Consider the following 13924-nt stretch of genomic DNA (forward strand, 5'->3'; position numbering starts at 1 on the left):
CATGTACAGCGCCAGGGATTCGCATATTTGAATACCGTTACATTCCAGTCATTCACACCGCAATATTAACAGATTTAACCAACATGTTGTTTGTATTCAAGTCCTCAGTCATGAATGTGACAGTTTGATGTGGAATATCGTACTTAGAAATAACATTACACATGTGATAACAAGTAGTAAATAACACGTCATAATTATAATGGATAAACTGGTGATAATAAGAGTGGGTCCCCCGTAGTCTGCGTCGTGGCCCAGTGCGCACCTACCCACCCGTGACCCCCGAGCTGATTAGGTTGACCTAACATGACCTGGTTTACCGAGACTCCTCACAATAGGATGTATGTCATTTCATTTACAGTTTCCGAGCAAACAACTAAGACCTACACGTCACACAGAGAAATATAAATGCAACAATGACAGAATGCAATTACAAAGACAACTGAAAGCTCAAAATAAACAATCTTGATACAATAAGATTACATGACTTAAATACCATTCATTATCAATATACTTTTTAAATTAGTTCTCGTAAGCTTGAAGGACGACCCATGAGTATGACTGCTTGACCTTTGACCTAACCCTTCAGGGCAAAAAGGTCAAAGGTCAGGCCATAATACCTAAAGGTCGTATCTTGGTCATGTTCACCTGGGCACAATATACCACCGGTTATGTGAACACAGAACAATGACCCCTCCCCCTCGGGAGGGGTAACTGGATGGGAGGGAGTTGATCAACCAAGCTGTTCGGTAGGGCATTATACATTCCGTGCAGGCGCGCGTGCATTGGCAGGAGGGCAGGGAGGCGGGTCACGTGCCGCTGCTGGGTTAGTTAGCGCCCCTGCACCTGCACCCGACTCACCTAACCCACGCTACACCTAAACTTTCCCCGCCCACTGTACCCCACCCACACTGCACCTGAGCCGCCGACGACCCACTGAACCCCACCCACAATACACCTGAACCCTCCACCACCCACCCATACACCACCTGAACCCTCCACCACCCACTGAACCCCGCCCACAAAAACCGTGACCCTCTCCAAGTGAGGACGGACCATCGTAACATGACGGAAAAGAGTACGGCGCCATCACAGACGCTCCCGCTTTCGAAGGAACCCACCTCACCTTGCTCCCTCTTAGAGCGCAGCCTTGAAGCTACGGGGGCCAGAAAAAAGTGTGTTCCTGGGTGGCTGAACTAAGAGAGAGAGAGAGAGAGAGAGAGAGAGAGAGAGAGAGAGAGAGAGAGAGAGAGTCGTCACAGCAGAAATACTGTCATCTGCATCGTTCATTTCCATAGGCTTCTTACTCGGTACGAGAAAGTGCTATACTTATTTGAGGTACAGACCACTCCACAGGATAGTGATTACTGCAAGAAGAATATAATAATAACGGCAGGACAGCAACCTAGCAATGTAGTAATACAGGAGGGATAACATAGCAGAACAAGAAAATGTATATGAGAACATGGGCTAAGTCTAAACAATGCTGGGTCCACACATAACTTTCTACTGCCAATATGACTGTTTTCCTACCCATTATTGTGTATAAAGAAGACCCTACAACCCCTACAACCTAAATATAAAAGCCTCGATAACAAGATTAGAGAAACACCTGCTAGACAAACACGACGGACCAAAACTTCCAAACAATGAGACAAAACAAAATCGAATCAGTACCGAATCGATCCGATCTCCGGGCCCTTCTGGTTCTGACCCGTCTATAGCTGGCATTATGCCGCCGTTACGTCCTGTTGATCGGGTCATTAGAGGTTAATTACTGTTGGTTCACGAGGTGTGGAGACAGCACACCCACTGTCACCCGTTGTGGAGAATTTTTTTGCCCAAGTCTTTCCCCGACGCCATATGGAGGATGATCGAGGCCTCGGCGGGGGAGAAATTGCTTCTGTATGGGGGGGAAATCTCGACCATGTCGGGGAAACTTCGTGAATGTGATTTGGAAATTAAGAACGAATGGAAAGATGTAACTCTGTTATGTGTAAATCTGCATAATGAACTAAATCGTCTGGGTAATTGTAAATTAGTGTAACCAAACTCACTCCACCGAAATGTGAATATTGTAAAAATGTAGCAAATACTACAATTGCTATTATCGATAATGATAATAAACCTCTACAATCAACAAGTAAATTAAAAAATACTTAAAGTGTACAGGTCACTATTCTAATCCCTCGTTAACAACGCTATATTCTAGGTAATTAACCCCTTGATCACGACGGGAGGACCCTCCACTATAATGACCTCTGACCTACAAGGGTCAGGTCATACCCAAGGTTCGCAGAGCCGTGCTAAAGGATGTAATCACCTGGCCTACAACTGGGATATATATGGGTTCTCCCCACTGTGACGGCCCTGCCCTAGTAACAGTGGTACTCTGAAAAGGCCTCTCGCCACTATGACGCCGCTGTATATTCCGTTAAGATTAAGAGTAAATAATATATCATAAACTTACAATTCCAATCCACTCGAGCCCCAGTCTAGTAGAAGACTAAACAAATTCCTAAGCAAGATCTTCATTAATCAAACATTATATTCTGAACTGTATTACATCAGCCATTATTACTAACTGCCCCTAACAACCTATCTCTAACTCTACAAACACCACACCGTAGACTCTACTACAACATCAACTATAACAATCACTTCTAAACAGCCCCTTAACTACCCCGTTCTCTATCAGAACTAGGTTGTTAAGACGAGTCTGGCCATCGGCAAAGGGACCCCCACCACGGCGACTCCGACGTAAACAAACAAGCGCAGTTAAGTGTGTGTGTCGTACGGTCGACCACACACTTGCCCACGCACTCAGCGTGACGGATCTCTTACCAGTGGTCACCCAACACCCGGGTTCGCATCCCGTTTCCCGCTGGGCCCCGCTGCTGTGGGTTTGTGTGAAAGGAAGCATTTTTTTTTTTCTTATTTTTGGTTTTGTTAAGTTATGGTTTCCGGTCATGGTCAGGTTTAAGGGGTTTTGTTGTGACTTTTCATTGTTACGTGGACAATATGTGATGGTTTGATCTTCCTCCTGTGGTACGACCCTTGTTATCAAACGTCGTACCGACGTGCTCAATTGTTACTTTGTTCAAACATATGCGTAAGTAAAACAAACAGATCAAATAAACTACTGATGACAGCTTTATATATATATATATATATATATATATATATATATATATATATATATATATATATATATATATATAGGATAAGGGAGCGTGGGGCTGGAAATCCTCCCCTCTCTTTTTTTTTTTTTTTTTTTAATTTTCCAAAAGAAGGAACAGAGAAGAGGGCCAGGTGAGGATATTCCCTCAAAGGCCCAGTCCTCTGTTCTTAACGCTACCTCGCTATCGCGGGAAATGGCGAATAGTATGAAAAAAAAAAATATATATATAGGAAAGGATCACAATATTTTAAGTGTAACGGTGAGGCGGCGGGAATGGACGAAGGCAGCATGTATATGTACATGTGCATATATGCATATGTCTGTGTATGTATATATGTATACGTTGAAATGTATAGGTATGTATATGTACATGTGCGGGCGTTTATGTATATACATGTGTATGTGGGTGGGTTGGGCCGTTCTTTCGTCTGTTTCCTTACGCTACCTCGCTAACGCGGGACACAGCGACAAAGTATATATATATATATATATATATATATATATATATATATATATATATATAATATGTGTGTGTTCAAAAAACTGCTGAATAAAGATCAGTAAAGGCGTATCATATCATTATCTGTAATATGTTTGTATCAAATTGTGAGCTGAAAACTATTCATCAGTCAATCACTTCTACATATGTATATGTGCATCTATCAATCCAATGATTTATAAAAAGGTTCTACTGACAAATCTATTTGTCTATCTATCTGATCATCATCATTTCTCTCTCGTTTCCACCAAACCTGACATGACATTGTTAAGAACGAGAAGCAGATTGCCAGTGCTACTGTGGCGCAGATCTGGGGAGGCCAGACTGGTGGTGGTGGTGGTGTGGTGTGTCAGGGGCGATGGTCGAGTTTGTTTAGTAAGTGATATGTTGTGATCGCCCTTATCCCCCCCCCCCCCCCCATCAACACTTCACCCTCTTCCCCACTAGACCCGTTGATCCAGTCGTTAACAGTGGTTTGTCCTCCTCAGTACGACGTTACGACCTGGTGAACACGACGCTACGACCTGTGAGCACGAAGGTACGACCCTTGAGCAAAAACTCCCCACCCCAACACACCCTAGGTCAGATAGCATAGCCTCCTGATAAGAAATGAGATATACCAATTCAGACTCAATAGGTTGAAAGAAAACGACCTGTGTGACATCCAAAAATGTGGTGAAGCTACATTCGGGTATTCGGACGAAAAATATAGTCAAAATACCGTAAAATGGGTAATGGTATCGTTAATACTCAATGGTAGGACATGATGACGAAATGGATGCCATTAAACGACTGACAATGGGTTACATGTGACAACACAAATTCAAACGAATGACAAAACCGAAAGAAAACGTGATGATGGAGTACAGAAACTGGTCAATGGAGTAGGTAAAAAGGGATGACGGTTCAACAAAATATGTGACTGACTGGAAGAAAACGGCATGAGGAACGTACCTGGCTGACGAAGGTGTGGGCTGTGGGCGTCCAGGGAAGACTTGGTCATCCCCAAGCTGTTGTGTGGGTAGCCTAAGGTACACAGAAAACGAATTTAGTATATTATATATATATATATATATATATATATATATATATATATATATATATATATATTCACACACACAGTAAGTATGGACATATTTCACGCACATTATGTTTTTGTACAACATATAACACATATGTAAATATATTTCGTAGAATGTTTGTATGCATCATATATAAACAAACACCAGTAAGTATCCCATATGTAGAAAGTGTACACGTATACAAGAAGTATATTTCCTGATGCCACATACTGACCATTATACTCATACAATGTATTCTGGCCATACATGTCTCAAAGTAACATTCACCACCCGTAGACGAGGTGTCGTACATGTGATACACAGGCTAACATACAGTGTAATGAAGATAATGAACGTATAATGAAGAATTTAAACGTGTTATGTTCCAGTATACAACACAACAATCCAGGGACGCTGGAAGGTCATGACCCAAAAATACGAATTCTGGAAAGTTCATTCAAATCATTAGCGGGATTTTAATTACATCTAAATTTTGAATATATTTAGAGATTAGTTTTATGGTTCTGTTTAATCATAGGAAAAAAAAGGGAATTGTCAGTATTACGTTAAAATACAGGTTTGAAATGATACAATACAATATTCTCTTCGAGTTAGAAAGGAAGAAAGTAACGCGACACTGGAAAGTAAAGGAAGACAAAGTATAGACGAGAGAAACCAAATTCACAAGAGTCGAAAATGTACCGAGGAAGAGAAAGCCACAGAAATGTGTCGATAAAAGTTAAAGAAGGAAAATATGGGAAAAATCCTTAACACGAGAGAGAGACCTACAACGAGTGTGATAAAATAATGATAATGTTGAAATAAAATCGTAAAGACAAGAGGTACGAAGAAAGACGGTACAGAGACCAGATCCCCCCCCCCCCCTCCCTGCAGACAAAACCCGTCCAAACATAAACAATGTTGCCAAGAGGGGAAAAAAGGACAGTGAAAGAGACGCACCTGTTAGCTCTATTGTCCTACCCTACCTCCCCCTCTCCGACAGTGGTCTCGTCCGCTTTGTTATGCATCTGTCCTGTGTGTGTGTGTGTGTGTGAGAGAGAGAGAGAGAGAGAGAGAGAGAGAGAGAGAGAGAGAGAGAGAGAGAGAGTCTTGTGTGTACATGTGAGTTATGTGTACATGTGTTTGTACGTGGTGTATCTATATGTTTGTTTATGTGCGTATTTTGTACGTGTGTCTGTGTAATGAATACGTACTCGTTAGTGTGTTTTTGCATGTGTACATGATAACTGTGTGTGTGTGTTACGGGAAGACATCTACCCCTCTCCAGGACTGCTCAAAAGAAACAAAACATCTAAAAACTCCAAAACAACGGGTTCAGTCACCCAACTGTACCTCCAAACAAACATACTCTTGTCACAGGAGATAACACCGCCTCCAAACGAGGAAAGAAAACATCTTGAGCCTCCCCTCCAAAACACGAGCAGCGCCACCTGTGAGCCTCCAAAAGAGGCCATCTTGAGAGCTTCACAAGACAGATGCCCAGGACCCTCTCACTCTCCCCTCCTCCCACTATGCTCCAGTGACTTTTAAACAATGTTCTGACTCTGGCCGTGTGTGTGTGTGTGTGTGTGTGTGTGTGTGTGTGTGTGTGTGTGTGTGTGATTGTGCGCGCGCGCGATACCGTCCATGTAATCATGTCGTCAGTATATTTCATATCGCCTTGCATTATACGTGTTGGCCATATATACGACGCAACACCCTCTTAACCAGGTCTAGGCACTCACCCACACATCCCAGCGGGAGGCCCTCACCCCCACGCCCCAGGGCCAGGACACTGCATCATGCTGAGGATACAGTAGCTTCACGGGTCTCGTCATTCTGGCCACCCTGGGCTGTGCTCCCCCGCCACTTCCTGTCTATTACAGTGTGCATCTCAGGACGTGTACACCTCTGTACGTGGCGGCCAGTGTACGTACCCGTGTGTACCTCTTATGTCTACTTGTTTCCCCGTCAATTATTTTCACCTTTGCAACGCTTGGTTATCGCGAGGGGTTAGTGATGGCTGCGCAAAGACACGGAACTTCAGTGGCTATCAAGCGTCACTCCTGTGCCCAAGTTGGCATTTTTTTTGTGTCTACCTCACCCCACACGTGGGCTCCTGGCTTTCACTGCACAAACATCGCATCTCTTCATCTCCCACGTAACTCACACGACTCGTTCTTCGTAACTCTAGATTTTCTTGCGGTAAGCTTTACGCGTTAGCCCTTCCTCTTGGCAAAACCTCGTCGTAAAGACTACTCTTCTATGTCTCGCTTGTGAGTGTGTGTTTTTATCTGTCTATACATCAGTCTGTCTATCTAGTCTGCCCGGCTCCTCCCGTGTCCCATCACACATACACCACTGATTTTTCCCCTTCCCGGCTCTTCCTCTCATCTGCCGCTTCCTGTGTGGCCTCCTCTCCCCTCAGTCCAGGTCCCTCTCCCCTCAGTCCACGTCCCTCTTCCCTCACGCCAGGTCCCTCTCCCCTCAGGTCCAGGTCCTTCTCCCCTCAGGTCCAGGTCCCTCTCCCCACAGGTCCAGGTCTCCCTCACCGTCTCCAGCCTGGGCACGGGTCATGTCATAATACCCAGCTAGCACTACACACGTCCCTTATCTCTCCCTGTGGCCTTATATCTCTTCCACAACCGCCTATCTCTCTTCTATGTCTCTCCGGTGTTCATGCCGTCTCTCTCCTCGTATGTCTAGCTTTTACCGTCTTAATGTCTTCATTTCCCTCTTCGCATCTCTTCCGCACTCACTCTACATCCACTTCATCTCTCCCATGTGTCTCTGTCTTTTATAATTTTCGTTCTTGTTCTCCTTCCATCCATGTAACGTCCCTCCGCACACCAGCTATCCCTCCTTCCCACTACTTACCTCCATCTATCCTCCCAAGACTTCCTGCACGTGGAGTATTTACCGTTTCTCCTTCATTATGTTTTACCCTCTTTGTCTCCTCCTTCCATACTCCTCCCTCCTTTTCCATTTACATTATCACTTCCCTCCCTCTCCCAACCCCCAAGCCTCCTTCCCGACACCCAGACTCGAACGCGTACCCATATTTTACCGCGTTACGTATGCGCCACTGCCCTCCTAACCACCCGACCCTCTCCCCCTCCCCCCGTGGAGCAAACATTTGTATGGGTTGTGAAGCGTTGGCGCTGAAATTGGATAACAGATTGGCCGGGAGTCTGCAGCTCCGCCTCCTGAGGTGTATAGTGCTGGAGTGGATGTCTCTCCTCGTCTGGTCTGCTCTGGGGAGTCGACCAGAATGTTTGGGGTCTTCGTCAGGAGTGTGTGTGTGTGTGTGTGTGTGTGTGTGTGTGTGTGTGTGTGTGTGTGTGTGTGTGTGGTGGGGGACGTCCTAGTTAGTGAAGACGGTCAAGTGTGATTAAAACTTTTCCCATTTCTTGTGTAGGGTTGTGGGCGGTTGAGACCGACGGAGGAAAACACACGGGATTTAAAGGATTAATGTTTGTCTATAAGTGTTAAGTGACGACAGTGAGATTGTCTGCTTAACGAGGCATCTCCTCGGCCTCGACATTTGCGAGGGAGGAATTCGACGGCGTGCTGCACAAACACCTGTTTAGTAAACACTCCTCCTTCAGCGTTTCCACTCCTCTCTTTCATCTAAAGTATAGTTCATTTTCTAGTCCTTCCATCACGATAGTCGTTGATGGAGCGAATTATCCCTCTCGTTAAGACCGGTGTCCCTCACGGTTCTGTCCCACACATTACCCTCCATCATCCCTCCACGTATGAACTTCCCGTACCACACACGAGCGAGGCTCGACCGTTATCATGCCTCCTCTCCCCGTATGTACAGCCAAGCTCACGAGGGTTTAATTCCTTCATCCTTCCCTCCACCATCTGTTACTCGTCAGCTTTCTTAAGTCAGGTCGACCAACAAGCAAGCAGCTCACATTAATCACCCACGAAATGATAAGCCATTTGGTTGAAGTACACTATAAGCTGCTATAAACATGTAAGGACTGCTGTAATATGGGTAATGTGATCACAAGGTAACTAGTAAACTACGTGGAGGCAAGCTTCTGGTACCATCTCTCTCTCTCATGACCCGCACAGTGTACACAAGGCTACGTCTGTCTAAAGATCTTCTTCCGAAACAATCTTAACTTATTTTTTTGACGTAACGCCGGCACCTCCCTCGCCACTAACACCTCATCCCTCACTAATGAGTAACCATAACTCACAAACCCATCCCTCACTACAAACTCCCCACCTCATCGTCACGTCGGTGTGTCTTATTCCTCACAACCTCACCCCCCTGACACCACACCCCTCACAACCTCACCCCCACCCCATCAGTCCCTCTGAAACTAGATCATTCGCGCCAGTAGTTAGCTCTGGTCCCTCCCTCCCCCTGTGTGTGTGTGTGTGTGTGTGTGTGTGTGTGTGTGTGTGTGTGTGTAATTACCTATAAGTATTGAGCGGGAGATTGTTATCCACAATGGGGCCGCATTTCTTGAATTTTCTTCAACTTGTGTATGTTGTCCATAATGACACCCTCAAGGCTGCAGACACTTTCACAAGTGTTCCCCTCAAGTGGGGTTCTGGAGACAGTGAGGTACCATGTGCACTCCCATCCACTTCCCTCACACACACACACACACACACACACACACACACACACACACACACACACACATTCCTGAAGGTTATTTACAACTTCATAACATCATCAGTATCGAGATCCTTCATAACCATGGCTCAGCCTCATTAAGTCGGGTCCTCAACATCTTGTTTACATTCTCATGTCACCTGTTGCAACAGCACTGAACACTTACACTTTCTCTCATGACCTCCACATCAATAAGGACGAGTCCAGAGTCATTCTGGCACGTCATTATACAGTGATCAAAGAGTGATGGTCGTCGGACTGGGTCTGTGGTACACCACTGGTGACCTCAACCCAAGTCGAGAAATTTCTTCTGACCTGCGACCTTTCAGTCATTCCAGCCTGAAGATCCAGCTTCTCTACCGCATCTTGTGTGGGTTAGTGTCAAATGCTTTCTGGCACTCCAGATGCTCACAATCCACCCAACGTTTTCTTTTGTCTAACACGAAGCTCACTCCCTCTCTCTCACAGTAATCTAACAGGTTCGTCACACGTGACCTTTCACTAGTTCAAGTGGTCCTCGTTTTGCCACGTAGTTACCTAAATGTTTTGCGATTTTCTCTTCCAGTATCCTACAGTCAACGCTCCCTACACACTGGTATGTAGTCGGGGGCAACCTTCCCCCCATGACCATCCTGAACATTCACATGGAACCAGTTAAGAGCATCTGTATACGTCCTCAGTTTCACACTCGTGTTGCCCGTCTCCTATCCTCGTTTAAGTACCGTGTCTTTGTTATTGTGTTTGCATTTACAAACACACACTTTAGCTTTAGCCTTGAACCCATTTACAGACCAAATAATAGGATGAACAGCTAGGTTGGCTGTGGGCCGAGAGCCTCGTCCAGATCTCGAACATGGGTCAGCGTTACTGTCAAAGGATATGTAGGTATGAAAAATACATACGTATATCATCTATCTACTGTGGCTTCCAGAAGTTACGACAGCGCTAGAATCAGAAGCAGGGAAACGATGGACTCATTATGTATGTATACACCCGACCAACAAAAACAAATCACCCACGGGACCGGAGGCCCCCGGACACAAGATGGTGGAGACACCCTGGGATCCGGAGAACAAGCCATAAAGATGTGTGTGTGTGTGTGTGCGTGTGTCACCCGTCTCCAGATAATCGAGGCTTTTACGACGGTTTCGGACGCGGCCGTCATCACTAGGTGGTTAAGGAGCGGCAAATGAGCCGGCCACGCACTCCCCCGAAACATCCAATTCGGCCGTTTTTAGAGAGTTCCTCTCTCGTAAAAACGGATGTAAGAATGTGGATAATCTCTTTAGCAAGTGGAAAGTGATACTGGAGCCGCCGACGGCCCGAGCAAATTGGATGCTGGTGACGTCACGCCGGCTCCCGTGACGTAGGTATGGTGCAGTTGCCGACTACCAAATACTGGCACGTCTCTTGCATGCAAAGCAGCAGAGGATTTACTCTTGAGTACCTATATTTTTTTTTCTATACTGACACGACAACATAATAGAACGTTCGTGAGTACATAGTAGCATTGTACCCCTAACGATATACCGGCCCGCTGTGTATTAGATATTTACTCAATTACTTTTTTTAAACGCTTCAAGTGTAAATAGCGACATTGGAACAAAAGTTCATTAAAAAACAGACAACACTTTACCCTTGTTCCCTGACATTATGGCAAGTAATATGCAAAGAGGGAGTTTAGCTGGAGCGTCACTTGGTAAATATACATATTCATATACAATAAAAAAGAATTTTACGTTCCAAACCGAAAATTGTATACCTCAAAGATTTTTCTTTGTCCTCCTGACGACGAAATATAGTATTACGACGCCGCATTACTTAAGACGAGTATAAAGGCATTGATTTATACATGTCGAAACAGCTAGACAATATCAACTGAGAAAATGAAGAGAAAAAACTAGTAATTTTATAAAGTGGGCGTCCTAGACGTGGTGGCTGGGGCGCCGCGTGGGGGGTGGGGTGTGTGAAGCAGGGGACGACGCTTCACTGAGTCTTAACAATGGTCGCCCACAGCCCGCTTACCATGTGCTACTCGACACCAAGTTTTTTTCTTTTCTTTATTCATTGTCGTTGTCGCGATGTTTCTTCTGATATGGAACTCTTTATCCTACTCTCGTAGAGGAGTTAGTTGTAGTGTGATGTAAGAGTCAGGATGGTACGATATATTTCACAGTGTGTTACATTAGGAAAACGTGGTAGGGGTTCGCTCCTACACTGGCTTACTGTGCTGTTTAGTGTGGATTACAGTGGTAGTATAGTGACAACCCACTAGGTTAGTTGATAAACTTGTAACAAAAGACATGGACTACTTGAAGGCAAGGAAATTTAACGTACTACGTCTTGACGCACTTTTAATTTTCATAACGTAAACCACGGCGGCAGTGGACCCCTGAGGGAGATGCAACGACCCTTGGGGTATGATGGCCTGACCTCTAACCTGATCCTTATCCTTACGGGCAAGTCAAAGGATGATGTCGTGCTCAAGGGTCGTAACGCTAGCTGGAAAAGCACAGGCAGATCAATGAGCGAACGTATATATATATATATATATATATATATATATATATATATATATATATATATATATATATATATAATACTCAAAGACAGGTGGCCAATTTATCGACCAGTTCCGAGGGAAGGATGAACAGCAGGGTTGACTGCGGACAGACTCCCGCGACCAGTTGACCCTCTGGCTGCTGAAAACCCATTGAATGCGTTACGATCAGTGATGCAAACCACTTGACCACCTGAGCCTCTATTGTAGACGGTAATTTATAAATCAATGATGGATGAATACAGTACATATGAGATCAAGATGAGTAATACAACTGATTATCCAAATTATATGTAAATCTGTATTTTTTCCCTTCAACGAGACTCCATATATGTAATGGTCATCTCCCCTCTGACAAGGGTGACATCCCCCCCACCCCCCCGGCACGTCCACTTGGACACCCCCCTTGTAAGGGTGAGGCCTCACGCTTGGTGGAGGGAGGCCTTCGGTCAACACAATCATTCTTTTTAAAACATTTCTCAGCTTTTCGCTCAGTCCGGCCGCGGTGGCGTCCCTTCGGTCGTTGAGTTAGGCCCAACATAATTCCTCCAGTACACTGATTTTCCAATTTCAATCCTGGAATAAATACGTTAAATGTCAAGGTTTTCTTACTGAGTGATTCATCACCTGCCATCGTAAAGACCCTGTGACGCTGACTGGACCTTTGTGTGATCGTTTCGAAATTCTCTCTCTCTCTCTCTCTTCTTTGTCTTGAGCGATCGAGAGGCTGAACCATTAGACAAGACTCCCTGGAACCCCCCCCCTCCTCACAATCCCCTTTGGTCAACACCAGTTGCTTCTCTCTCTCTCTCTCTCTCTCTCTCTCTCTCTCTCTCTCTCTCTCTCTCTCTCTCTCTCTCTCTCATAAAGAAGCCAACCCGTAAACCTTATTCTACACTGATGACACATGTAAAACGGTACATAACCTTAAGTATAATTCAGTGGAATTCTAATAGTGACGAAATATACATAGCTCTGGTGTGTATGTTGTGACACAGTTTCTTCTGTCAGTTTTGACTGGAACTTGTGAGGGTCGGGAAGGATTGGGCGGGAATTGTGAGGGTCGGGAAGGATTGGGCGGGAACTTGTGAGGGTCGGGAAGGAACACAGAACGTGTCCCTCACCTCGCTTAGCGGTCGACTGGTTCAGATCCAATAAGAGGGTGACCGTCTTGATGACCGGCCTCTGTGACGTCAACACTCCACTCCATCCCATCCCCCAGCACACGCACACACACACACACACACACACACACGTTTCGAGAAGGTTCCCCCGTTCATGTCTTGCAGTGAGGTAGTTCTCTTATCTTGTGAGTCTTCCCCATATCACGGCTGTCCAGAGCACAACACACCAAACATTTTCTTCTGTCGTGAGTGGAGGAAAGGAGCGGCCAGTTCTCGTGAGATTTGCCATATTCTGCGATTTCCATTTTCATGCATGTGAGGGCGATGATGACCTGCCATGTCAGTACCCGCGGCGGAATTACTGAAGCTTCTGGGATGGTTTGTGTGTCTGTTGTGGGGGGCACTTAGGTCTGAATTACCCTTGGGTGTGGACAACCCGCATTTCAGTACCCCCCCCTCACTCTCTCTCTCTCTCTCTCTCTCTCTCTCTCTCTCTCTCTCTCTCTCACACACACACACACACACACACAGGACACCTTATAACATAAAACATGTAAAAGTATCGTAGAACGCGTCATATACCAACTTAACAGATGCGCCAGACCTGTGGCGATTTTTTAACGTATGGAAGATCTGTTGAACGATGAGAGCAGAGGCGGGCGTGGTGTGTGTGTGTGTGTGTGTGTGTGTGTGTGTGTGTGTGTGTGTGTGTGTGTGTGTGTGTGTGTGCGTGCGTGCGTGTGTGTGTGTGTCTCAGCAACAGTGTGCCATAAGACTCGATCCTGGAACCATTATTCTTCTTGATCTATGTAAATACCTTACCAGATGGACTCCCTACCTGAATGTGTTTGCGGATGGTG

The 13924-nt window shown here is 45.4% G+C and overlaps 1 protein-coding gene across 6 annotated transcripts in view; it reads right to left on the reverse strand.

The window, feature by feature from the left end:
- Positions 1–13924, reverse strand: part of Ets65A (DNA-binding protein D-ETS-3) — a 149951-nt gene that overhangs the window by 21796 nt on the left and 114231 nt on the right. For all 6 annotated transcript variants that reach the window (XM_071680231.1, XM_071680233.1, XM_071680234.1 and 3 more), the window contains one exon: positions 4632–4703. In XM_071680231.1, the coding sequence (XP_071536332.1) occupies positions 4632–4703 (72 nt within the window). The remainder of the gene's footprint in view (positions 1–4631; positions 4704–13924) is intronic.

This window comes from Panulirus ornatus, chromosome 31 (assembly GCF_036320965.1).
Source record: "Panulirus ornatus isolate Po-2019 chromosome 31, ASM3632096v1, whole genome shotgun sequence".
In the NCBI taxonomy this organism is placed as follows: Eukaryota; Metazoa; Arthropoda; class Malacostraca; order Decapoda; family Palinuridae; genus Panulirus; species Panulirus ornatus.